The 26,819-nt window shown below is 53.1% G+C and overlaps 1 protein-coding gene across 2 annotated transcripts; it reads right to left on the minus strand.

The window, feature by feature from the left end:
- Positions 1-1,892: 1,892 nt before the first annotated feature.
- Tpm4 (tropomyosin 4) lies at positions 1,893-26,819 on the minus strand. Of its 2 annotated transcripts, XM_040742178.1 has the most exons (9): positions 26,687-26,819; positions 20,223-20,348; positions 15,739-15,872; positions 10,971-11,088; positions 9,955-10,025; positions 8,313-8,388; positions 7,725-7,787; positions 7,578-7,647; positions 1,893-3,345 (listed from the first exon to the last, which is right to left on the minus strand). In XM_040742178.1, exons 1-9 carry the CDS (start codon positions 26,798-26,800, stop codon positions 3,263-3,265), a joined length of 855 nt encoding a protein of 284 aa, XP_040598112.1. In that variant the 5' UTR covers positions 26,801-26,819; the 3' UTR covers positions 1,893-3,262. The 2 variants fall into 2 exon arrangements, with proteins under 2 accessions (XP_040598112.1, XP_040598113.1); XM_040742179.1 differs by lacking the exons at positions 20,223-20,348; positions 26,687-26,819 and adding an exon at positions 19,820-20,022.

A 26,819-nucleotide genomic window follows, 5' to 3' on the forward strand; every position in this document is an offset into this window, starting at 1 on the left:
AGTTGTGAGGTCCCATTGTGGGTGCTGGGAATGAAACCAGTCTCTTCAAGAGCAGCAAGTGTTCTTCATGCTCAGCCATCTCTCCTGCCCTGAAAGGATGTCTTTTAGAGTTGGCCCTCACTTTCCATAGTGGCACAAGAATCTAACTCAGATGGTCAGTCTTTTTTTGTTTTTGGTTGAGACAGGGTTTCTCTGTGGCTTTGGAAGCTATCCTGGAACTAGCTCTTGTAGACCAGGCTGGTCTCGAATGTAGAGATCCGCCTGCCTCTGCCTCCTGAGTGCTGGGATTAAAGGCGTGCGCCACCACTGCCTGGCGTCTCGGGTGATTAGTCTTGCTCGGAAAGCACTTTTACCCTGAGCCATCCTGCTAGCCTGTCCTAGGTTAGTGGCATTTTCCCACCTTGCCTTCCTGCCTATAAAACCAGCCAGTCACAGTATTCCTGAGATTAAATGCTAAGCTACTCCCTGATACTGCTAAGTTCCAGTCTTTAGCAAGTGGATCCAGTCTTCTGTATTTTCTGCTTGGCTTTGTATGTAACATAGGAAGCCTTTTTTCACCGTCTATTAACATCATTCCCACTCTGCTCAACCCAGCTTAGGCAGGATTAGGAACCACAAAGGACAGGACATCTGGAGTGACAGAAGCCACATGCTTATTGCTGGCAGGTTTTGTCCCACGGTTGCTTCTCTAGTCCCAAATAAGCACACAGACACTATATCAATTATTAAACTGTTGGCCAAAGGCTAGGGCTTCTTATTGGCTAGCTCTGTCTTAATTATTAACCCATTTCCACATGGTCTTATCTTACCAGAGAACACCTGGTGTGTCCTTTCTTCCTGCCTTTCCCAGAATTCTCCTCTCCTAGCCCTGCCTCTACTGGCCACAGGCCAAACAGTGTTTTTTTTTTTTTTTTTTTTTTTTTTTGGTTTTTCAAGACAGGGTTTCTCTGTATTGTCTTGGGGGCTATCCTGGAACTAGCTCTCAGACCAGGGTGGTCTGGAACTCACAAAGATCCACCTGCCTCTGCCTCCCGAGTGCTGGGATTAAAGGCGTGCGCCACCAGTGCCCGGCTCAAACAGTGTTTTATTCATCAACCAATAACATATATACAGGGCATCCCCATCACCTGAAGTATGGAGATTATCATCATTGTACCATGAAGTCACAGTAAAGAAGCTCTTGACAAGTCTCTCACTTTACATTCTGCTAACATTTGTTGAACCAAAATGGTTTGTGTGCCTGCACATCCTAAAACACAGCTGGGTTCCATAGGAAAAGGCAATTGGTGCTAAGCCTGAAGACCCCAGACCCAGATGGCAAAAGTAGAGGGACAACTCCCCTAGGTTGTCCCCTAACCCCATGTATGGTGTGCATTTAAATGCACAAGTGCACACACAATAAACGTTAAAAGATAAGCTACACAACTAAATCCTAAACAAGACATACCATTCCTTGGAAGGCTCAGGAAACACTGCAGAAGAGGGTGGCAACAATGTTAGAGACAGAAAGGATAAGGGCTGGGGAATGACATTGGACAGATATAGCCATCATAATCATAACTCTGAATTACTAGTAATATCCATGGTAGGTCTGCACAGCAGCAGGGCAAGCCAGGCGTTGATGGAGGAAGGGCCTGGGGCCCCACCTTCAGTGTGGAACTAGTTTGATGATAGGTTCACAAAAAGGGAGAATAGCGGGAGTGCCCGCGGATGATCCCAGCAGGCTCCAATAGAGACCACAGGCAGCCTTGGCCTAACTAAATATGTTGCAAAGCAAAACCAAAGGAGACTGGATGGAGGTGAGTTGTAAAGGCGTGGGAGGGACATAAGGGTGTGTGTGTGGGTGATAACCAGAATGTATTATACATAACCAAAAAGAATAAATGCATACATATTGTTTATGTAAAAATTTATTTGACCAAAATGTAGAAAAAGTGATATTATCACATATACAATTGCAAGAATCTAAAGAACAGAGTAGGTTTTATTCAATTGCACAGTTTGCTAAAAGTTCATCTTCCTGGTAGTGTGATGCTTAATAAATAGGAGTGAGGGCGGGGTCCAGATAAGCTAGAAGCAGGGTGATTTTCAGTGGAATTGTAAACTTGACTTGTCCCCACACTGCTAGGGAATGTGGAATGTTTCAGTCTGAGATGGTAACTTAGAAAGCAAAACTACAATAAACCCAAAATAATGTGCAGCCTACAGAATACTCCACATCCAGTTCAATCAGGGGTTTCTTGGTCTTTTATTAGTGTCATTCCCGAAGGAATTCAAGTCTTGGCAAAGTCAAGCTTCCATTTGTTGTTCCCTGAACAATGGAGATGAAGGTTTTAAACCAATTTCTTTTTCTATCACTGTGCTGCCAGAGAGACCTTTTGTTGCCCAACAGTTGTCTGTATTAATGACTAGCAGTCCTTTTGTTCCAGGCCAGTAGACCAGACTGGCCTGGAAATCAGAGAGACCCACCTGCCTCTGCCTCCCGAGTGCTGGGCCTAAAGGTGTGCACCACTGTGCCTGGCTTTGACATGGCTGATCTGGAAAGGATTGGACTCTGTCACGGGCTCTCTGAGCATGTCATTAGACCACAGCAGACGAGTCCTGGAATAAGACACTTGCTCCTCAGAGAACACTTTTGGAGTGAAAGGAAAATGTGCATGGAACAGCATCAAGGCTCTACTGGATGACAGATGGGCAATCACTTCACACCCTCACTTGGAATGCTTAAAGGAAGTTTGTTCTGCACAGTGGAGTGTGGAGCCGACTCAGCATCATCAGGCCAATCTACCGTTTGACTTCCCATGCTAGTCTGTTTTTAATTTTTGCTCTGGGTGAAAAATTCCCACTTTTCCTTGTAGCAACCCCCAGCCTCCCATAACTTCCCCAACAGTGACCAGACACTATCAGATACTTGAGCTTGTGCTTTAAAGTGTGGGGCTGCTAATTCCCAGAAACCAAATGCCCTCAGCCTTAAGCAACTACACTCAGTGTGAAATTCCCTGCCTATTTTAGGAATAAATGCAATTTAAGAATAAGACTAGCTAAAGAAGCTGGTGCCATTTGAAAAGAAAAGGAAAGAAACTTAAATGGTGCTCAAAGCTTGTCTGATACAAAATATTTGGTCATGAATTCATTATGTGCTTGGCATTTCCATCCAGCAAGGTGGAGACACAGTAACAAGAGGAACTTCTTATAGGAGAGGAAGACACCGCACACTCTCTGGAGTCGAGTTGATGTCAGAACAGGACTCTTCTAGTTTGGGTTATATACAGTTAAGTTCGTTTAGTGTCTGATCCAGTGTCTGATGTAAGCCCACATTCTCTTCTTTGGCCTGGGCAAGTTTTTCTGTTAAGGATTAAGATAGGAAAGAAAAATGAATTAATAAGCAATTTTGTTAAAGGAAGAAAAAGGGGGGAACCTCAAACTATCAGTGAAAGTCACAACTAAAGAAGTGCTTCTGTTCAAATCACACAGAATACCATGGAGTAACAGGGATCAAGGACCAAACAAGCTAAAATATGGATTATTAGGCTGGGTATGGTAGTGCATTATTTGAATCCCAGCTCTGAAGAGGCACGTAGATCTCTTAATTTGAGATCAGCCTGATCTACACAGCAAGTTCCAGGCTAGCCAGAGCTGTGTAGTTGGAGCCTGTCTCCAAAACAAAGTCTAGCAACAGCCTGGCTTTGTGGTATATACCTGACTCTCCAGCACCTAGAAGACTAAGGCAGGAGGATCAGGAGTCTGAGGCCATCGTGGATTAGCTTCAAGTCACCTGTTTCACTACTACCCCCAACCTAAAGAGAAATCTTGGGTTGGTAGAACTCCTCATCAAGAAAAGGCACTTGCTGCCAGGTCTGATAGTCAGGTTTATTTTTGTTTTTTGAGACAGGGTTTTTCCATGTGGCCCTGGCTGTCCTGGAACTCATTCTGTAGACCACGCTATCCCTGAACTCACAGAGATCCGCCTGCCCCTGCCTTCTGAGTCCTGGGTTAAAGGTATGCGTCCATCCTTCCAAAATCAGTTTTATCCCTGGGACTTACACAGTGGAAGGAAGAGCAGTGAGTCCTACAACCTGTTCTCTGACCTCCACCCGTGTGCTGCGGCACATGAGCATCTCCCACCCAAACACAGAAGTACAGATGAAATTTTAACATCCCACATGTTTCACGAGATGACTGTACAAAAACAGAATTCTTTGCCTGGGTGAAACTCAAATTTGACCTACTGCCCTGTATTTTCCTTTGCTAAATCCAGCAATCCTAGAGCCAAGGCACTTGGAATGAAGCCCTAAGCTGTACAATTAGAATGAGCCATTTAACCTTTGCAAGTGTCAGTTTGCCCATCTGTGAAATGGAGAGATTAACACCAGTGTGTATGATCTTAGGAGAACTAACTGGGACATGCTTCAGAACTCAAGAGGTACTGTACACATAAAAGATTTTGGTCCCAGATACAGGTACTTATTACATTTGTTAGGAAAGTATCTGGGGATGACTGCTGTAATCCCAGGCATACAGTGTTCATTATCTTTGTGCCTCTGGCAATGGAGTCAAACCCCAGGTAAATGGCATAAGACTGAAACCTAAATCAGACTACAGGTAAACTATTCCATAACTGAGAAAATGGTGGTTTGTGAGGTGGCCAAGGTTCCTGCTGCCAAACCTGAAGACCTGAGGCCCTACATGGTGGGAGAACCCTGATCCCTGTGTGCTCCCTTCACCCCCAAGGAAATAAGTAAAGACAATAATCTGCAAGTCGTTGAGAGCCCTGCATGATCAAGCAGGAGAACACTGGTTCGCGTGAGCGATGGCTGATAAAGGACCAGACCAGGAGCCATTGAAATACTGGAAGGAAGTGAAAGGCCTCCTAAACTGTGACAGGATCAACCTGGAAATTTTCAGAGGGAAAAGCACCTTACACTGCAGAAGATGAAAACCTCTCTATAGCCACAGAACTTTCATGTGACAAATTACTGTGACTAGCCCATGTTAACTGCATGCTCCTGGGAGCCAGCTGCTCCGTGTTCTTAAACAACTCTCCTGGTAATCCAGACTGCATGTCATGTTTGTTTAACAGAAAAGCTCTTGTAGGGCTCTAGTAGAATGATCAGACAGACAGAAAGGGATGGTTATTTCAAAGGGTGGAGGCTATTCATGTCTGGAAAAATCTCAGGGAAATACAGAGCAAACAAAAGCACTCCACTCCCTTGTAAGGTCTGTAATCTATCCCAAAGTGCATACAAGACAAGGTATGCAGGGCAGGGTTTACAAAATTCCCACCCCACCCCTCAAACAGGGTTTCTGTGTAGCCCTGGCTGTCCTGGAACTCGCTTTGTAGACCAGGCTGGTCTCAAACTCAGAGATCCGCCTGCCTCTGCCTCCCGAGTGCTGGGATTAAAGGCTGGCCAGCACTTCCCTGCTTACAAACTGGGTTAGAGTAAACAGCACATAGGAATGGGGGGCGGGCGGTGGGTGGACAGTGCAGAGATATGAGTCTTTACAAGGTTGGTCAAAGGTCAACCTTGGCTGCTATTCTAAGACGTCACTTTTTTTTTAATTGGGGTGTGTGTGCGCCTTTGTGTCTATGAAGATGTGTGTAGGTGCCTGCAGAGGCAAGAAGAGGGTGTCAGATGCCCTGGAGCTGGGGTTACATGTAATTGTGAACTACTTGGTCTGGATGCTAGGAAATGTACTTGGGTCCTTTGAAAGAGCAAGCGGTCTTAACCATGGCTCCAGCTTCCTTACTTTGCTTTCTTGAGACATGGTCTGTCACTGGCCAAAACCTCACTCAGTAGGGTAGCCTAGATGCCCAGCAAGCCCTCCTCCACAGTTCTGGCACTACAAGCCCAAGTCACATCCTAGCCTTTTCACTTTGGTCCTTACGCTTGAGAAGCAGGCTCTTTACAGACCAAGCAAACAAACAGTCCTTGTTTCAGGACTAATAATGAGGTTTTGGTGGTGAAAAGATTAGGAGGAAATAAGACTTCTCAGGGGAAAACCCGATTCATTGCCCCTCTCTGCCCTCCCCCTAAGTGTATGTGAGCACCCCTTGTGCACGTGCAGAGGCCAGAGGCCCGATCACTCAACCTTATCCCTGAGACAGTGGAGATGTGGAGACCCCAGTTATCATCCTCAGAGTTCAACAAGAGTTGAATACAGAGACCACAGCACTACTGTAACCACTTGGATTCATAGCCTGAACCCAATCAAGGGCAGGCTCCTTTTATCTGCCGACTCATCGGACACTCTCCACTAAGAAGCTCCGACTGGGCTGCCACTCCATTTAGCTACTGCTGTGTTTGAGGACTCCTGCCAGAATGGCTTTGGAGTTATTTTCAGAAAAGAGCCACACGGACCTCATTTTTCTTTAGGTAAAAAGAGCCTCTACCTCTCAGCCCAGCCATGGTCAAAGGCTCCTGCTCGCCTCTGCTCAAAGATGAGGTGGCAAGGACAAGATGCAGATGGCCTGTTGTCATCCCAGTCAGAGGCTGACACGTGGGAAAAGGCTAAAGTTCACACCAGGAGGTGGGTCCCTGGAGCTCCCAGGCACCAGAGGCAGGAGGCCATCTGGGGATGGCTAGGACCCAAGGTGGCACCCAGTGCCCTCAGAAAGAGGTTTTGTCATTGAGGGCTGGCTCAGATCCTTCATGATAACTATTTACTTGAGCTTCTCGGCACTCTGTCTACAGGGTGGTGTCCCCAGGGAGGGAGCGTTGAGATGGAACAGTGAAGACAAACAGGAGGAGAAAAGGGAGAAAACTGTGACCAAGACGGAGTTGAGCCCCATGTCAAGCAAACGACTATGGAGTGACTACTAAGACGGAGTTGAGCCCCATGTCAAGCAAACGACTATGGAGTGACTACTAAGACGGAGTTGAGCCCCATGTCAAGCAAACGACTATGGAGTGACTACTAAGACGGAGTTGAGCCCCATGTTAAGCAAACGACTATGGAGTGACTACTAAGAGGCCTCAGGCTCTGAACTGGAGTAGCCTAGGTGAGCTCTTCAAAGAACGAGCTGGGCCTGGGGCGCACACCTTTAATCCCAGCACTGGGAGGCAGAGGCAGGCGCCTGGTGTACACTGTGAGGTCCTGTCTCGAGATAAATACCCCACTACCATCACCACTGGGCCCAGACGACATTGATGATTTAATGACGTCATCCTGTCACAGGTCATCCTTTGGAATGGAGCATTTTCCCTTATATGGATAAGGGATATGAAGAATGAGTTTTACTCCCTTCCTGGATGAGACAGCATGGAGGATCCCAACCCCCAAGTGCCTGGAATTTCCGTGCTCTATCTCGAAGAATAATAAAGTCACTTCAAGAAATGCTGAGTTACGTGTTGCCCAGGGAACCAGGGTGCTGCAGGCCCCCCTTTTCCTTTTTTCTTCACACTAAGATAAGCTTTGACTCTGGGAGAAAGGCCAGCAAGAACTGGAGGCATTTAAAAAATGCAAGGCATCTCTGAGAATTCTCAAGACCTCACTCTGGAAACAAAGGCCAGCTCTGTCCCTTCACAGACCCCCTCATCCAACTTTTTATTGTCACTTAGGGAGGTGGAGATTCCTACCTTCCAGGTCATCGATTGTCTTCTCCAGTTTGGAAACTGTCCTCTCTGCAAACTCAGCTCGGGTCTCAGCCTAGGGAAGAAGAGAGTCACTACCCTGCCTCAGATGAGCCTCTCAAAAAGGACATGGCTGGGTGTAGTCACACTCACCTCCTTCAGTTTGTCAGACAGAAGCTTAATTTCTTCTTCATATTTATCCTCCTTTTCAGAATACTGTGGGAGAAACCAAAAGGCAGTTCTTAAGAAGCGGGGAAGGGGGCAGGAGAGATGATGGTTCAGAGGTTAGGAGCTCTTGATGCTTTTACAGAGGGCCGGTGTTCAGTTCCCAGCATCCACATGGAGGCTCACAACCATTTGTAACTTTCAGTGCCGGGAGGGGGGGGCGAACCTGACACCCTGCAGTGCAGACAAATGCAGGCAAAACACTTGCACACATTCAATAAACACTTTCAAAAAGGAAGGAGGAGCTGGGGAGGTGACTCAGGGAGTGAAACACCGGCCAGCATCGAGGACCACAGCATCCACATAAAAGCTGGATAGCTGTGGCAGCCCATCATGGGGATGGACTCCTGGAGCAAGCTGGCTAGCTAGACTAGCCAAATAGATGAGCTTCAGGTGAGAGATCCTGCCTCAGCAAGGCTCCCATTAACAAAGGTCTGCATGCCGACACCCTGGCATGGGCCAGGTCACCTGGACTGAAGAGCAGAGCAAAACGCAGCAAGTGCCCCTCCATCTGACCTTTTCAGATGCAGCCTCCAGGGACTTCAGGTTGTTAGTGACGTTCTTGAGCTCCTCCTCCAGGTCGCCACACTTTCTGCAGCAAGACAAGAGATCTGTGTCTTCCCTCACATTATAACAGGCAGCTCCCTTCCAAGGAGCCCCCACTCCCCAAGGAATGCTGGGAGCTTATCAAACCCTCTCTTGCCAGACACAAGCAGAGGCAGGGCAGGAGGGCACTTGGACGCTGTAAAGCAACCTGGGCATCTGCCAGGGATGAGGCAATAGGGACTTGTGAAATCTGTGACCGGCCAGGCTTTCTCACAAAGGCGTGCAAATGAGATGAGGGTGGAGGGGGGGGTTGGGGGGTGGAAGCCGGCATTTAGAGCTCACACTGGACACTCCAGGAAGCAAGCCTAGAATGCATCTGTGAAGCCAGCCTGCTCCCAGCCCCGAGGGCTCTGTGCAGCTGGATCCCTGGTCCAAGGCCAAAGGGAGAGGTGTTTTGTTTGTTGGGACTTGTGGGATTCTAGGTGAGCTACCCCAACAGGAATGTGTCAGGCACCAATACCAATATCAGCAGCAAAGCCCTCAAACACTTTGTGGGGCACCTGCCATCTACAGACAGCATTCTGTGAAGATCACATGGCCTGGCTGGGTGTGCAGAGCTAAGGAAAAGTCCAAGTTCCAGGCCAGCCTGGCTACACAGGAACACTGAGGAAGTGGGAGGCGGGATGTAAGAGCCGGAGGACTGAAAGGAGCGCTCTGAGATACTGCCTTCTGTATCAGACAGGGCTTTGCAAACTCACAGCAGCAGCGGCCGCCTACAAGACCTGCACAGGATGCGGCCTGCCAATATTCCATCACGGGGGAGGAATGGGCGCATGAGGCCCACCTTCCCCAAGTAGTTATCAGCAGTTAATGGCCTCTGGGGGAGGAGGAGATACATTTCTTAGTGGGGTAGCTATACAGCAAGTTGCCTTGCTCAGGTAAATAAGCTCTACCCATGCCCATGCTATGTGTACACACACACACACACACACACACACACACACACACACACACACACACATATATATATATCTCACTGTAGCAGGTCACACACAAGAAGAAATAAGAAATGAAAGTTAGGAGGGGACACGCTGAGCAAAGGGAATCACTGGGAGAGGATTAAAAGAGGTGTAAGGGTATGATATAAACAAAGTAAAGTGTGTGTGTGTGTACATATATAAAATTGTGAAAAACAAAAGTTTAAAAGCTCAGTTTAGTAGTGTGTGCCTGTCATCCTGGCAGCCAGGAATCAGAGGCAGGAGGATCAGGCGTTCCAGGCAGTAAGAGACCCTGTATCAAAAAACAAAACGAAACAGAAAGCAAAGCACAGTAGCCTTGGCTGGCTGAAGGAAATTTCAGGGCCTCTATGTTGTCCTGAGTCTCAACCCAGTTTCCCAGGTTGTTGGTGGGAAAGGGACCCAGCAAAGCTTTCCCTGGGTAGTAAGAACCATCGGCAACCATGTTCTGTCAGCGGATGAAGCAAAAAAGGAAGGCTGAGCCCTGAACCCTGGATGCCCAAGCCCTTGAGCAGAGGCTCTAGTTGTAGACAATTCCCATTCTCCCGCCTCCACCTGGAGCCGGATGAGCAGCTCCACCCCGTCCTGCCACTTACAGTTCAGACACCTCCGCACGCTCCTCTGCTCTCTCCAGCTCGCCCTCCAGGATGACCAACTTGCGTGCTACCTACAAAGACAGAAGGGCCAGCTGAGACCTATCCCACCACGGTCATTCCGTACAGGTGACGGTCCCTTCACATCTAAGAGCTCTGGGGCCTGCAAATGATGGGAAACCTCAGGTCCCCAAAGTGGAGCAGGCAAGAAGAAGGGACAGCTGAGTCACTGAGGGAAGAAGGACTAGAGCCCAGTGCGATGGTGACACTGTCGTCCCTGCTTGGGAGGCCCGGTTACAAAAACAAAACTAGGCATGGGAAGAAAGGAAGAAAATCAGGAACTAAAGGTTACTTCTGGTTTATAAAAGGGAGTTGGAGGCCAGCCTGAGACATCTTAGACACTTTCTCTGAAAACAAAATTCAGCCATGTATGGCGAGTGGTTCATGCCTATGACCCAGCACTTTGGAGACGGAGGCAGGAGGATCAGGACTTCAGGTCATCCTTTTCTACACGGGGAGAACAGCTTAGACTACAGAGGAACCTTTCTCAGAAAAAAACCCAACAACATAGATTGGAAAACCAAACACAGGATAGCCAGGCACTTATGGTCCTAGCACTTGGAAAGCTGAGGCAGTGGACACAGAGCCAAGAGCTTATAGCTGGGCATCAGGAATTCCAGGCCAGCCCAAGCTAGTATGAGGTCCGAGAAGACACAAAAGGGACAGTGGAGCCTGACGGGCAGACACGACCCCCCGCGTCTGCAAACTCGTCTCACATCCAGCTTAAGGGACAAGAGCAGTGCGCTGACCATTTGGTCTCCAGCAACTCAGACAAGTGGCCGCAGTACCTTTTTTTTGGCACCCATCAAGATAGTGTCCCAGCTAAGTGACTGTGTCTGGGAACACAGACGTTCCCACAGAGGTAATTATCCTAAGTGTGGGCTTCCTTTGGGTTCCTATCCTATCGGCAGCACCGTTTCCTCCCACTTCCTGCGGCCACGCCCATTGGTCCCACTCACCTCCTCGTACTTCCGGTCAGCCTCCTCAGCGATATGCTTGGCCTCTTTGAGCTGCATCTCCTGGATCTCCATCTTCTCCTCGTCTTTCATGGCTCGGTTCTCTATCACCTTCATGCCCCTGCAAAGGGGACGGGTGGGGTGTCAGAGCCAGGTCCTCAAACGCCTCCACCCAGCACCAGGCAGGGACGAAGACCTACAGTCAACTTCCACGCTGAGTTCACTGAGAAGCCAGCTGCACTGGGAACTGAACCCAGGTCCTCTGCAAGAGCAGCCACTGTTCCTAACTACAGAGCCATCCTCCTGCCCATGGTATCTTTGAGACAGGTCTCACTGTACCCGGAGCTTGCTGTTCTCCACAGACTGGCTGGCCACGGAAGCCCAAGGGTCCTCCAGTCTTTGCCTCTCTGGTGCCAGGATTACGGGCACGCACCCATGGCCATCTTTTACGTGAGGGTTAGGATACTGAGGCTCTCAGGCCTGTGCAGGATTACAGACACACACACACACACACACACACACACCCATCTTTTACGTGAGGGTTAGGATACTGAGGCTCTCAGGCCTGTGCAGGATTACAGGCACACCCATGGCCATCTTTTACGTGAGGGTTAGGATACTGAGGCTCTCAGGCCTGTGCGGCGAGCACTTCACCCACAGAGCAATCGCCCCAGACTCATGTATATGTTTTTGAGACAGGGATCTCATAGCCTAGGCTGACTTCAAACTCACTGTGCAGTCCAGGATAGCTCCGAAGTTCTGATCCTCCTGCCTCGACCTCCTCAGTGCTGGGGTGATGGGCTTGTATCACCACACCAGGCTTATGTGGTGCTCAGGACTGAACCCGGCTTTGTGCAAGCATTCTTACCAACTGAGCCTCAGTCCTACCCCAAGACCCTTTCTGTCAGGTCTTAGAAGACAGGGTTTTGCTACTCAGCCCAGGCTACTACACCAGCCTCAGCCTCTGGGAGCAGTAGGAGGACAGGCATGCTTCACCACCATGTCTGGTGTCCTCCAGGCACTACCAAATACCCCAACTCTCACAATCACACCATGTGATGTGTCACTATGCCCACCTACAGATAAAAGAAACGAGGCAGACAAAGGTTCAAGCTATGGAGCTGTGAAGCAGCAGAGTTGGCCCGGCCCCTCAGGGTGCACCGTTCTGTGCTCCCCTCAGGGAGACAAGCCTGAGCATCAGCAGTCACGGCGAGTGCGCGGCCACGCCTTTGGGGATGGAGAGCCGGTGTAGTAGGAACCGAGGGGAGAGCACAGAGGCTTTCTAGCCAAGGGTGAGGAGAGAACTGGAGGAGCCCCCACGTGACAGAGCGGCCCACCTCTGTCACCTCAGCACCTGGGAGACTGAGACAGGCCTCTAGCTCCTGGCAAGCCCGACTCTACAGCAGGATCTTGTTTCAATAAAACAAAACTTAAAAAAAGAAAAGCAAACAATAAACCCAGAGCTACGCTGTGTGTGGGTTTGCACCCCTTTAGTCCCGGCTCTCAAGAGACAGAAGCAAGGGGGTCTCTGTGAGTTTCAGGCCAGGCAGGGCTACACAGCGAGACTTTGTGTTAAAGCACAAAAAGAGAAAGAAGCAACCTTCAAACCAACCAACTAACTACTCCCCCCCAAGCCCTCCAAAAGCACACAGGAGAGCCACAGGAGTGAAAGAACATGCCCAGGAAGGGCAGGGTGTTTATGCTGGGGGGAGGGGGAGTTACTGGAAGCTTCCAGAGCCAGGACTGAATGGAAACAAGCTTCAGTACAAAGACCACAGGGAAGGCAGGCACAACCTGGGCAGCCCTAAGTGCTAAAAATAAACTAATTTCCAAAGGCACGCACCACCGTGGACATGCAGAGGATGTGTGACTGCTGTGTGAACCCCAAGCAAGAGTCTCACCACTAAGGCCCACCCACAACCTGAACCTTTGCGCAGCCACAGCACAAGTGGAACATTCCCCACGCAGCAGGCCACTGTTAAAAGGAGGGCACAGGAGAGACGCACGAAACGCTCCCCCGTCTCGGAGTAGACGGGATGGAGGATGTGTATGGCCTTCCTGTTTAGACAGGAAGATATCTCATTATACATATGCAAACATCTCCAATTCTAGAAACACCCGAACTCCTAAGCATGGCGAAGGACACGTAAGTACATCCAGGTCAGAAAGGACGATGCCCTTGGACAGCCAGAACTCAGCTGCCTCAGCAAAGCTTGCCCTGGCTGAGCTGCATGCAGTGGAGCAGAGGAGGTCATGGGGTCAGGGACATGGCTGGGGCTCAGGTGCTTCCATACAAGCATGAGACCGGAAGCTGCTCCCAGCACCACATAAACACCACCGCTAGGGAGGTGGGGACAGCATCTCTGGAGCTCACTGACCAAATGTATGGCTGACTGGATGAGCCTGTCTCAAAAAACAAGACGGAGAGATAGATAGCCAGAGAGAGCTCAGTGGGTATAGCACTTGTCACCACCAGTCTTGACAACAGGGAGAACCCTAGCATGTCCCAGGACAGCCAGGACCCTGCTTCAAAGACACACACACACACACACACACACACACACACACACACACACACACACACACACACACCAAAGATGGAAGCTAGGCACAAGGCTTGGTGAAACACATGCTATTAAAACTATGCCAGGCAGTGGTGTCGCACGCCTTTAATCCCAGCAGAGGCAGGAGGATCTCTGTGAGTTCGAGGCCAGCCTGGTCTACAGAGTAAGTTCCAGGACAAATAGGGCTGTTACACAGAGCAACTCTGTTTAAAAAAAAAAAAAACCAAAAACCAAAACAAACAAGCAAAAAAACACAGACACACACACACACAAACCCTGTGGAGTATGACAAAATACCTGATTTATTTGTTATTATAACTTCACATTTATTTATTTGTGTGGGAGTGTATATGGCCCAGCATAAGTGTGGAGGTTGGAAAAACCTGTAGGAGTTGTTTCTCCTTCCACAGTGTGGGTCCCAAACACCAACTGAACTCAGGATGTCACACTTGGCAGCAAGTGCATTTACCACTGAGCAATCTCACTGGCTTATTGTTTTTGGTTTTTAATACTTATCATTTTTAAGTGTGTGTGTGTGTGTGTGTGTGTGTGTGAGAGAGAGAGAGAGAGAGAGAGAGAGTGCAGGTGCCCACAGAATTCAGAGGCACTCTGCTCCCTGGAGCTGAAGTTACAGACAGCTATGAGATGCCCAGTGTGGGTGCTGCGTGTGTTCAGGGGCGTGCAAAGCCATGGCACAGATGTGGAGTCAGAAGACAGCTGGCAGGAGCTGGCTCTCTCCTTCCACCGTGTGAGACCCAGGGACTGAACTCAGTCATGAGACTCGGCAGCCAGTACCTCTGCCTACGGGACCACCTCAACGGCCCAAGTGAACCTTTCCCAGTGCCGCGTACAGAACTCGGGGCCTCTCTCGTGCTAGCAGGAGCTCCCCATCAAGCAGCACCACGCCCCCTGGTTGGTGTCTAGTGTCTGGTTTATATGTTCACAGCAGCACATTCTGAGATCAGTTCTGTGGGAGGAGCCCACACTGGAAACCTTCAGTATTGGGCTGGCCGGCCACACTGTCCATGGCTGGAGCTTCTGAGTGCCCTCTGCCCTCCAAGCCGAGACACACCAGAGTCACTCACTCAGGGGGACAGTGGGACAGAGCTCACTGTAGAGGCTGAAACACAGCACAAATACCACCAGAACAGCTTTACACGCAGCAATGGCTGGTTATGCACTGTTGTCAATGCACAGCTGTCATCTTCCAGAAGCTCTGCCTCCCTGGTCCTGGAATAAAAGCGTCCCCCGCTATGCCTGCCCCCTCCACCTTAACTTCCTCTTTTGTCCACACCATCTAGAAGCCCCATTTTCCCCAGAGTGGGGACCGGAGGCACAGTGGGGTCCCCACAAAGCACACTGAGGCCCGGCCCACACCTACACATTGCTGCTTTTCTCTGCCTGCTGGAATTCTCTGCCTGCTGGAATAAGCTCTCCTGGGCCACTATCAAAACAAAGCAACAACAGAAACCCAAGCCGGCCACACGGGGGGAGCATCCGTCATCCCAGCACTCGGACAGCTGAGGCGGGAAGGCTGCCAGGAGTTAAAGCCAGCCTGGGCTATATATGTAGACCCTGCCTCAAACAGAATAAAACAGAAAAGGAAATTAAAAACAAACAAACAGATCCCCCAAATCTCCACACAGAGTGTGGTGTCTATAGGGCTGTCACACATCTATAAAATCCCATTGGCTTTCCCTTCAGTCCTGAAGTCACCAGTACTGTCTCAAATCTTTTTTCCATCCGAAACTTGTGTGTGCACACAGAGGCAGAGGGGACAGCAGGTGTCCTGCTCCATCGCTCTACCCTAGGCCCTTGAGACAGGGTCTCTCACTGAGCCATCAAGTCCCACATCCTCCTGTGTAAACACAACAGGCCTTTTGCATGGCTGCTGGGCATGTAAGTGCTTATATACGGACTCATCAGCCCGCATACACACCTTCTCAAAAGTCAGGAAGGGAGGCAGAGGCAGGCGGATCTCTGTGAGTTCGAGGCCAGCCTGGTCTACAGTGCAAGTGCCAGGATAGGCTCCAAAGCTACACAGAGAAACCCTGTCTCGAACTCCCCCCCCCTCCAAAAAAGAAGTCAGGAAGGGCCTCATGTAGCCCAGGCTGGCCCGGAACTCTCCAACCTCCCCCCGTGCTGGGCCACGGGGCGCCCCACCACACCTGACTCCACCCCGTCTTCCACAGGTGGATGGATCCTACCTTTCGCTCTCATCTGCAGCCTTCTCCGCCTCCTCCAGCTTCTGCAGGGCTGTGGCCAGTCGCTCCTGGGCCCGGTCCAGCTCCTCCTCCACCAGCTGGATGCGGCGGTTAAGAGCAGCCACATCTCCTTCAGCCTGGGGAGTCAGAGTGCACCAGCCGGGTTACAGAAGTGGCAGAGACCCACCACACCTTCCCTGACACCCTGCCGCAGCCCACCCAGAATTCACTCTCATCTGAATTTAAATTTGCTTTTGAAACATTATTTTTCTGTGAGACAAGGCTTTGCAAATCGGCCAGGCTGGTCTCCAACTCGGGCAAGTCACAGCAACCAGCCTCTCTGGAGAACATAAAATAGCAGTCTCTCTGAAAACTTTGGGGAGTTCCCTCTGTGACATGAGAGTCCGCCTGTGCAGTTATCACGTGTTGAGTAAGAATCTGACTGCGACAGTAAAAAGAAAACCAAGCTTGGGGTGGCGCACACCTTCAATCCCAGCACTTGGAAGGCAGAGGCAGAGGATCTCTGTGAGTTCCAGGCCAACCAGAGATACACAGTGAGAGCCAGTCTCCAAAAAAAGAAGAAAGGAAAATTGGGCTTGGTGACACACACATCACTCTGAAGTCTGAGGCAGGAGTATAGCCAGATGGTGGCCACAACGAGATAGAACCCACAACGAGCTCAGCATGAGGGTGAGTTCCAGGCTCCAGGTAGGATTCTCAGGAAGGCTGGCAGTCACTGGGTGCACAGGGACCCCGCTGAGCATGTCAGTGTTCAATCCCGTGCAGCGGAGCAGTCCAGGGAGCTTGGACAGCGTGAGAGGAAAGACGCTGGGCTAAGGGCATGCAGACTGAAGCCCTGCTAGCCCTTTGTTGTTTGTGGTTGCCCTTAGCATAGCGGGAGCGGGCGCTTGCACACTCTAGCGCGGTTGGCAGGCTTTCGGGGGCCTTCCACAGCATGCAGAAAAGCAGGAGCCCTGGGGGCAGCTGGGTAGGGGTAGCTCTCATAGACTGTCTCATGTGCTCGTGTCTCTCACACACTGAACGTGCCACAGGACTAAAGGCTGCAACCAAAGGCGGTGACATGGCTTATCCCTCACATAGGAAAGATGGTGGGGGCAGGGTGTGCGTGCGTGCGTGCGTGTGTGTGTAAGAGGGGACCTGTGCGGCAGTCAGAGGACAACCTTCAGGGTTGGTTCTCCCCTTCCACCATGTCCTGGGATTCAAACTCAAGGTGGTGCAGCTGTTGGCAAACGCCTTTAGTAACTGAGCCTTCTTCCTGCCCTGGTACTATTGTATCTTCAAGTCTCACCCATCTTATGGGTGAGGACACAAGGCCCCATCAGTGCAGTGGTTTTGTTCAGTGACTTGGGGCTGATAAGTTCCTTCTTTCTCTGTCCCTCAGAGGCTTGGAGTCTAGGCCAGCCACCCAGGGGTGGCCACCCTCAAGAAGGAGCTTGGAAAGTTGGTGACAAGAGACTCAATTAGCAGGACATGATGACACATGCCTGTGGTCCCAGCTCCAGGTGACTGAAGCCAAAGGATAAAGTGTTTCAGGCTAGCCTGGGCTACTATACAGCAAGGTCCTCTGTCAAAATACCAGAAGGGGGGGTGGAACTGGCTCAGTGGGTGAAGGTCTTGCTGCACAGCATAAAGACCTGAGCTTGAATTCCATCACATGGGCGCAGGAGTTCAGCTGAAGGAGACAGAGGGAGTCACGCTATCTATTGGGTTCCTTTCAGGGATAACCACTACATGAGGACAGCTATAAAGAGCAGTGAGTCTGGGTCCTCCCTGTCCCAGACCGAACAGCAGGGAAAGTAACAGAACAAGGCTAGGGTGACCTGTGACCCCATCTCCCAACACCAATGTGTGCCTATGTGTCTCAAGTTTCTTCCCTCACCACGTGGGTCCTGGGGATTGAACTCAGGGCATCAGCCTTGGTGGCAAGTTCCTCTACCCAGCTGAGCCGTCTCAGTGGCGGTAGGTGGCTCGTCTTAATGTCTTAAACCTGTCACACTCCAACAACTAAGGCAGGGTTGGTTCCCACCCACTTCATTCCTACTACATTTAGCAAAAGTACACAACTAGCTGCACTATCTAATCCGTTAACGTTTGTCATTTTCCAAAAAGAACCTTGTACCCATCTGCAGTCAATAGTTTTCTGAATCATGGTCTCATGTAGTTCAGTCTGGCCTTGAACTTCTGATTTCCCTGCCTGACCCTCTCAAGTGCTGGGACCACCTCATCCAGTTCACCCAGTCCTGGAGATGGGGCATGCCAAGCAAGCACCGGGCCACTCAGGGACAGAGCCAGCCTCTGGGGTAGAGGCAGCTGCAGAGGTGCAAGGCCACACCCAGGGTGGTTACCAACGTCCATAGACACACTGAGTCTCTTGATTCACGAGTTGTCTCAAAGGAAAGAATTTAGATTGATGAGGCACGTTCTGAATCTTGGCACATTTTCAACTGCTCAAAATCGAAAGAGCTTTCTTTCTTAAACATGCACTAGCGGCAGGACATGCGCACACGGGAGACAGACAGACACACACTCACACACTGCCCCCCCCCCCGCTGCGCAAGCGGGCACCGGATGGAGACACACACACTCACACACACACACACACACACACACACACACACACACACACACTCTCCCACCCCCACCCCAGGCTAGTCATCCTGAGTCCCGAGTCCCGCCCCTTCCTGCAATCAAAGCCTTCCACGGGCTACAAAGGGTTTCCCTTATAAGGTAAAAGAGGCTCGCTAGTAGATACTTGTGGCCAAGGAACAGGAAGACGTCGGTTAATCACACAAAAATCTAAATGAAACCAGCTGTTGGGACACAGGCCCAGAAGTCTGCCACATGCCCCCCCCCTCCCCATTTCTGGTCTGGGTGCCTCTGGCCTGGAATCAACTTAAGACATCTTTCCACAAGGAAGAGAAGTACACTGCCCTAAGTTTTCCAAAAGGCACCCCCTGCCCCCGCCGCCAAATTCCTGGCTTGGCTGGAGACTCGGGGCCATTTTGGAGCTGTCTAGGGTGGAGTGTGAAGGGCCAGAAGCGCTACTGTGTGGAGCTTCCACCCGCAGCCGAGGCTTCCTCCAGCCGGAGCGGCCCTTGAGGGATCCAAGGTTTCTACTCAGGCCAGGCTGTCGCCCAGAGCGTCTCGGGAGGAGCCCAGGCGGTGCCTGCGCTGCAACTCCACCTGGCCTGGCAGTTTCTAGGGTCCCCGCCCTGAGTCTCTACACTCCGGCTTCCAGGGTCCCTGGACGTCCCCCCAAGACCTCTCCTTTGTCCGAGAGGCTCCTCAGCCAGCAAACGCGGCTCTGGTGCCCAGGCTGGGGGTTCTCAGAGCCCCGGAACCGTCTGGAATGCACCTCCCTAGTCTCGCCTGCCCACCCACCTTCGGCGGACTTTAGGGAGAGAAACGCGAATCGAGTGCCTTGTGGGTGTCAGAGCTGGGTTAGAACCCGGATCAGCCTCCGGCCCCGGGCAGGACCCAAAGATGAAACGGAGGTGCGGTGGCCGCTTCCTCTTTCGGAGCTATTCATGCACCCGGGCGCCCTGCGAGGGCGCGATCAGCGGGTGGAGGGGCCCCGGTGGGTATCCCCAGGGGCTTCGGGAGACGAGGAGACGGGGTGCTGCAGGCCCAGATACTCCTGCCCCCCACCCCGCCCTCAGCGGACACGTCGCGGCCGCACCCCAGGGACGCGCGGGCCGGGAAAGTTCGGGCGCGAAGGAGCGCGAGCGCGCGCCGCCCCCGCCCCCACCGGCCCCGGCCGCAGACAATGGGAGCGCGGCGTCCGCCCGGCCGCCCCGGAGAGAGCCGCTCGCTGGCCCGCTCCGCGCCCCAGCCCCCGCTCCCGCCCGGCCAGCGGACGGCGCCCGCTGGGGCCCCGGGGTGCGGGTGACCCAGGCGGGGGACGGAGGGACGGAGGGAGGGAGGGCTGGAAGCGCGCGGAGCCGGGGAGAAAGGAGGGCGCGCAGGAGCGCGGCGCGGGCCCGGGAGCGCGCGGGGCTGCAGCGCGGGCCGAAAGCTGGGGTCGCGCGGGGGCTCGGGGACGGCGCGGGCCCGGGTCGCTCACTTTCTCGCGCCGCTCGCGCTCGCCGTCCAGCTCGCGCTGCAGGCCCTGCGCGCGGTCCTCCGCGTCGTCCGCCTGCTGCTGCAGGGCCTGGATCTTGCGCTTCACCGCCTCCAGCGAGTTGAGGCCGGCCATGGCGCGCTCGCTCCGCTGGGCTCCGGCGACAGCTGGGCGGCCGCGCCCGGGCCCGCGAGCCTTGGCCACGCCGGGGCCGCCCCCGCCTCTCCCCGCCCCCGGCCGCTGCCGTCGGGCCGATGAGGTCACCCCGGCCGGCCCGCGACGTCAGCACCGGGCGGGGGGGGGGGACTGACGTCGGCACCGCTGGTCGCCGCTGCCCCGCGGGCTCCTCGTCCTCCCGCGCGGCCCGCCCCGCCTTGCCCGAGCGGGCGCCCGCAGCTGCGCTTACATCCGAGGCTTTCTTCTCCGCCTGCTCTAGCTTCTCGTGCGCGTCCTTCAGGTCCTCAGAGTGCCTGTCCAGCTCGTCCTCCGCGCCCTTCAGTTTCTTCTGGAGGTGCGTTAGCTCCTCTTCCACCTGGGGACACAGAGGACACCCAGTCAGCCTAAGGGTCTGGGCCCAGCTCTCTGGGCCTCAGTTCCCTCATCTGTAGAGTGCGGACGGACGTGGTGATGCGCGCCTGTCACCCAGCACTTGGGAGACTGAGGCAGAGGCATTGGGAGTTTGAGGCCCTGCCGAGAAACATGAGTCTTTTTTTTTTTTTTTTTTTTTTGTTTTTTGTTTTTCGAGACAGGGTTTCTCTGTAGCTTTGGAGGCTGTCCTGGAACTCACTTTGTAGACGAGGCTGGAAACATGAGTCTTTATGAGCTGGCGAGATGGCTCAGCGGGTAGAAACCCTTGCCTCCAAGCCTGACGCTGTCCACAGACCCCACTCCCATAAGCTGCCCTCTGCCCTCACAACGCGCCCCCCACAGTAATGTAGAAAGTGAAGAGTCTGTATAGACAGGTCTCTTACAGAGAGCACAGGTTTGACTCCCTGCTCCTGTTCCAGGGGATCCAACACCCGCCTCTGGCCTCTGTGACACTGCTGCACAGGCTTGCACGCAGACAAAACACCCACACACGTAAAATAAAAATAAATCATCCACCCATTGCAGTAAGTGTGCACCACTGAATTCCTGGACTCACTAGCGTCCCCACTCTCTTGGGGAAGTCAGAGCCTCTCTTTTCTTATAAACACTACAAATTCCATTTTGCATTCCCATTTTCAGAATGCCGCTTTCGGTGATCTCTGTTTAAGCCAAGTGGGGCCTCTGAGTCTCTCGCCGAGTTTCATAGTCTGAGGACAAATTTCTGATCATGTACAGGCCCGTCTCCCTGCCGAGAACCTTCTGTGGCTCCCCACTGTTCTGCAGAGTCCTGAACCTGTTCCCGCCTGGCTTTGTGGGCTCACTGGAAGAGACTTACCCCTCAGAAACCAATCCCCTTTCAAGCTCAAGCTCTCCCTCCCCCAGTTTTTGTACATTTGTCATGAATCTGTTTTAATTAGCACATCCCTTAACCTCTCCAGACCGCAGTCCTGTTTGTCCTGAGGGTCTGCCCCCCACTTCCTGTTTGAGGTGTTCCATCCACCTCTGTCACAGTCACCCAGGAAGCCACCCAGCCTCGGCTACACCTCCTAGCTGCCAGGACCACTCCTGTATCGCCTCCGGTGGGTCTCCTGCTGCACCCCAACGTTGTACCAGGCTCCAGTCCGGCAGCCCTCAATGACTCCCTCAGCAGGGAGCACACAGGTGATTGCCTTCCCCTAGGTTAACTAGGACTGGAATCCAGTTCTCAAGATAAACTTGTTGAGGACTGAATGCTCACACCAAGACTGATCTCTGTGGACAGCAAGTGTTAACTAAGATGATAACCAGCTGAACATGTGTGTGCGTGAATGCAAGAGAGACAGAGAGAAAGAGCATGCAAAGCAGTCGAGAGAACATTAAATGCTGTCTTCTCTCTCTCTCTCTCTCTCTCTCTCTCTCTCTCTCTCTCTCTCTCTCTCTCTCTGTGGTTTTTCAGGACGGGATTTCTCTGTGTAGCCCTGGCTGTACTGGAACTCCCTCTGCAGACCAGTCTGGCCGTGAACTGGCAAGGATCCGCCTGCCTCTGAGTGCTGGGATTAAAGGCGTGTGCTACCATGCCTGGCTGCTGTACACCCTTTTTAATTTTAATTTTTGGGGACAGGGTCTCACTGTGTGGGTCAGGCTGGCCATGAGCTCTGAGAGCTCTGCCTCCCCACACAGGGGTTAACACTTTGTTCTCTTCTCTCCCAAAGGGAGGATGTTGTAAGAGGGGCCCCCTGGGAGGTTCTGAGGCACCCCTCAGTGGGTAGGAGTTAAAGCCCACCCCCAGGGGGAGACCCAGGCCTGGCATGGGGACCCAGCTGATGTCCCAGATGAGGCCCAGCAGGAGCAGGCCCAGCTGGCTTGTGCGACAACCCAAGGCCGCGCCTCTACAGTCCCAGGCTGCACTGTGAGGGATGTGACTGGGCCATCCATCTTCCCTGGCACTTCAGCTAAAGCCAGCACCCTGACCCCAGGCAGAGAGCCCCAGATAGGTGACCCCTGACCCCTTTTCTGGCCTTGGTTTCCCTATCTGCAGAATGGAAACCTTGGCCTGGTGACCTCTGAACACTCTGAAGCAGGAAACTGACTTTGACTAAGAGTGAGTCATTTTCCTTAAGGACACCTCCCAGAGCAGGGCTGGCCCTCACCCTTGTCTTCCTTCTGGATCTGTGGAAGAGTATTTATTGAGCACCTACTGTATACCAAGCCTGGGTACTCTCGGTGTGAAACAGTTAAGACCCCACTGGACTCAGAGGCGGTAAAGAGAGTTTGAATGGTTTTGTGTGCTTCTAAAAAAGAGGTGTGTGTGTGTGTGTGTGTGTGTACATATGAGTGTAGGTGCCTGCAGAGGTGTTGATCCCCTGGAGCTGGAGTTACAGGCAGTTGTGAATTGCTGGACTCACAACCGTTAGCCACAGACCCGTCACTCCACCTCTCTGTGCAGACAGGGAATAGCTTGAACTCCTGACCCTTCCGTCTCCACCTCATAGTGCTGGGATGACAGGCATGTGTCTCTTCACCTGGGCACCCGACGGAGTTCCCGATGTGTTGGGAGACAACATTTGAACAAGAACAGTTGGGAGCTAACACAGACAGACAGGCTCACTGAAGCCCTGCGTTACGGAGTGGCAAACACTCCCGGAAAGGGGAGCGGACTCCAGGGTCACATGGGTGGGACTTGGATCCCAGACTCTGCTCTCCACAGTTTTGCTGTCAGCCCACCTAAACCTAGTGTCCCCAGCCTCCTCCCTCTGGCACCCTGAGGCTAGGGATGTCACTGAGGACCAGGTTTGCCACTGAAGTCACCATGAGCTCCAGCAGCAGGAAGTGATCTTTGACATGTGTACAGTGTGCACGTGTGTATGGTGTATGGTGTGTGTGTGTGTGTGTGTGCTTGCCTATGTGGAAGACAGAGCTAACATCAGGCCTCTGCTTCTGTCACTCTCCACTCTGTTTTTTGAGGTAGGGTCTCTCAGTGGAACTTGAGTCCACTAATTTGGTTAGCCTGGTGGGGCAGGGAGCCCCAGATCCCCAGTGCTGGGGTTACGGGCGTGCCCTGCTGTGTTGGGCTTTTACATGGGATCTGGGATCCCGAGCCCCCAGGAGTTTGTTGATTGGATCTGTGACACTCCAAAGCCTCCAGGGGTAGGAGGTGGGCATGAAAAAGAAACAGATCTAACAGGAACTGGACCGTTTTCCTTCTGTCCAAATTTCACGCACAAAGCGTGTGGGTGTGCAGCCTTCCCTGGCCAGCCACTGTGCTTTGGGCCTCAGTTTCCCTCCCAGTCAAGTGGTCATAGGATACACAGTCTAGTGAGGCGGAGGCAGGATGCGGGGTCAGAGGGCAGCAGGAACGGATGTTGCTGCCCTGAGTTGGGAGTGGGCAGGAAACAGCCGGGCCAGTTTTCCATCCTATTTCCACAGTAGACAGGCATAGCCAGGAACCGGATCTGGGGTCCCTGGAGACACAGGGGCAGGGGTTGGTTCAGATGGGTCCTGATGGGCTCCCTCTGTCCTCACACTGTGCTGGGCCCTCTAGGAAAGGGGAGTCATGTCGGCACCCGTACCCACCCTGCAGCCTCTAGCACCAGAAGTGACCTAGCTCTCTGCCCCAGCATCCCACGATGTCACTAAGGGCTCAGAGACGGTGGCCTGCGGCCAGGTGCGGTGGTGGACACCTCTCATCCAGCCTGCGCAACACAGTTGGATGTTGTGTCAAAAACCATACCTGGGAAACGGCACGGTGGATAGAGCGCTCTGCCAAGCTTGACAATCCGAGTTCAATCCCAGGACCAGAAGGTGGGAGAAACGAACCACCTGCTAAAAGTTGTCCTCAGAGGTTTCCACATGTGTGCCCCTCCTCCCCAAACACAAAACAGCCAAATAAAGTGGAGAACCCTGGATTCGAACCCCAGGCACTTCTAGCAGGCTGCTTGAGGAAGAGACTTGGAATATATAGAAGAAAACAACAAAGTCCAGGGCAGGGGAGATGGCTCAGTGGGTAAGAACGCTTATAGCACAAACTTGATGATATGAGTTCAAATCCCCAACACCCATATAACCCCCGTATGGATACTCACGTGTTGCAACCCCAGTACTATATGTATGTGTGTGTGTGTGTGCGTGTGTGTGTGTGTGTGTGTGTGTGTGTGTGTGTGTGTGTGTCACAGGAGGGTCACTGGCTGCCAGGCTAGCCCCAGGGCCAGTGAGAGACCCTGCCTTAGGGGATAAGTCAGAGGTTGCTAGAGCAGATACTAGGCATGTTTCTCTGCCATCTGGGACACAGACGTGTGTACACCACACACACACACACACACACACATACTCGAAAAGAAAAATCCAGCAAGAAGCGGGACAAACTGCCACTATTTTGGCCACTGAGCTGAACTGTGAGTCTCTGAGAACGAGGTTCCCTTCGGAGAGCCGATAGAGCAGCCAGTCACAAGTTAGTGAGCAGAGGGGCTGCAAACTCACTTTTCTGTATCCCAAGCCGAGCCCTTCATGACAAGGACTTGAGGGTTGGGCAAAACCCAACATTCACGCACCACACAGTTGTGGGCAGGCAGTCTCGCCCAGGACAGGGAGGGGCGCCAGGGAAGGAGGGGTGGAGCTAGCCTACACAAATGTGCCACACAGGTTCTCCAGGCGGTCCCGGGACAGTGGGGGATGGGGAGGCCCGAAAGGGAAGTCAGGCGGGGCCGGATGTAACTCCACATTTATCGAGTGCTTACTCTCAGCAGGGCACTGGGCCAAGGGTTTCACCTGCACAGTCACCCATGAGCCTCCGTGTCAGCCGGGAGGTGGCTCTGCGACTTCCCCACCTTCCAGGGAGGCCGCAAAGGCACGGAGAACAGGCGGTGCCTGTCCCTGGACACACAGTGATGAAGTCCTCGGTCACTCCTGGCCCGGGCAGGGCTTCGGAGTTTGGTGTCACCATCCCGGGGACCCCTGGGTTTCTCTGAGGCTGTAGATGCTTCTGTGGGCTTCGCAGGTGACCCTGTGGTGGGACACGCCCCCGAGGGCAGAGTGGGGTGCTGCTAGAGTGGGGGACAGCGTTGCCGTCTTCCTCCACTGTGACTGACTCTGGACACAACGTTGAAGCGGGCGCATTCGCTCTGCCGGGGTCGCTGCAGAGGCTGCCCGGGACTGCAGAGGCTGCCCGGGACTGCAGGGGCTGCCCGGGACTGCAGGGGCTGCCCGGGGTCGCTGCAGAGGCTGCCCGGGACTGCACAGGCTGCCCGGGACTGTGTGAGTGCTGAGCCTGGGCAAGTGTCCACTGACCCCAGATCCCCAGGGAACCCCCACCCCAAGGCCTCCTGGGTACCTGCTCCCTATACTTCCTGGCAGCTCCAAGGCTGTCGGGGCAGAAGAGGTCTCTGGTCCTTTCGCAGGGAGCCTGGTTTCCAGAGTACTCGGTGCTACTCTCCCTGAAACCCAGACTCCTCCTGGCTGCTCTGTAGTGGGTCACAGGTCACCTCTCTCCACACACAGCCACTCTCTTTAGGATGCTGTCACAACGGGGGACACGTTTGACACTTAACCTAGACACACAGGGCAATGTCCATCCTGATGACACCTCAGGGACACAAGTCCAGACACTACAGCCCCAACAATATAGGATCATCCTGTGACTGACAGAAGCGCACAGACAGGCAGACAGACAGACAGACAGACAGACAGACAGTCTTGTCTTCCTCACACCTTGGCCCTATAGCGAGGAAACACGACATTCACACACCACACAGATGTGAGCACACACGGGGAGAGAGAGGAGCCTCCACACACAGCCTCCCTGACTCACTGGCTGACCGCTGGGCCTTCCTCAGACTCCCTTAGTGAGTGCTACGTTTCTCTCACACCCAGGGGCTGCACCTGGCCCTGTCCACAGCCTCCTAGGAAGAGCAGGGCTCCCTCAGTTTTTCTTTGTTAGAAAACTACACATCCCCGTGTCATGGGCAAGAGCGGAGGGCAGAGGGCAGCTGGCTGCAGGCTTCTCCTCTCCCACCATTGCATCCTGGGACTGAACGCCGGGGTCCGTCTTGGGGACAGACCCCCTGGCCGCGAACCAGCTCTTCAGCTGACACCCTGCCTTTTCTGTTTCAGGGCATTAGCCCCCACCTTCCCGGCAGTGCCCAGGCTCCAGAGTTCCTGGGATGCTCACCCTCCGGTCCGGCCCTGGGATGCTCACCCTCCGGTCCAGCCCGAGACAGTGGAAGGAGTCAGCACAGAGAGGGCGCTGGGCAGCCCGGAAGCAGCCCGCTGGGCAGCCCGGAAGTAGCCCAGCGTGGCTGGGGCTCTTACTTGCTTGCACTTGTCCTCAGCGGCTTTTTTGTCCACCTCGGCCTGTTCGGCGCGGTCGATGGCGTTCTCCTTGTCCAGCTTCAGCATCTGCATCTTCTTCTTGATGGCCTCCATGGCTGCTGTGGGGTGTGGG

This window comes from Mesocricetus auratus, unplaced genomic scaffold (genome assembly GCF_017639785.1).
Source record: "Mesocricetus auratus isolate SY011 unplaced genomic scaffold, BCM_Maur_2.0 Super-Scaffold_6731, whole genome shotgun sequence".
Taxonomy (NCBI): Eukaryota; Metazoa; Chordata; class Mammalia; order Rodentia; family Cricetidae; genus Mesocricetus; species Mesocricetus auratus.

Bases quoted from the DNA above. Each gene is read 5' to 3' on its own strand.
- Tpm4 (XM_040742178.1), bottom strand. From the start codon at position 26,800: ATGGAGGCCATCAAGAAGAAGATGCAGATGCTGAAGCTGGACAAGGAG. The intron at 11,089-15,738 runs GTAGGATCCATC...TCCCCTTTGCAG, and splicing joins GCTGCAGATGAGAGCGAAAG to GGGCATGAAGGTGATAGAGA. The intron at 8,389-9,954 runs GTAAGTGGCAGG...GTCTTGCTGCAG, and splicing joins CGTGCGGAGGTGTCTGAACT to AAAGTGTGGCGACCTGGAGG.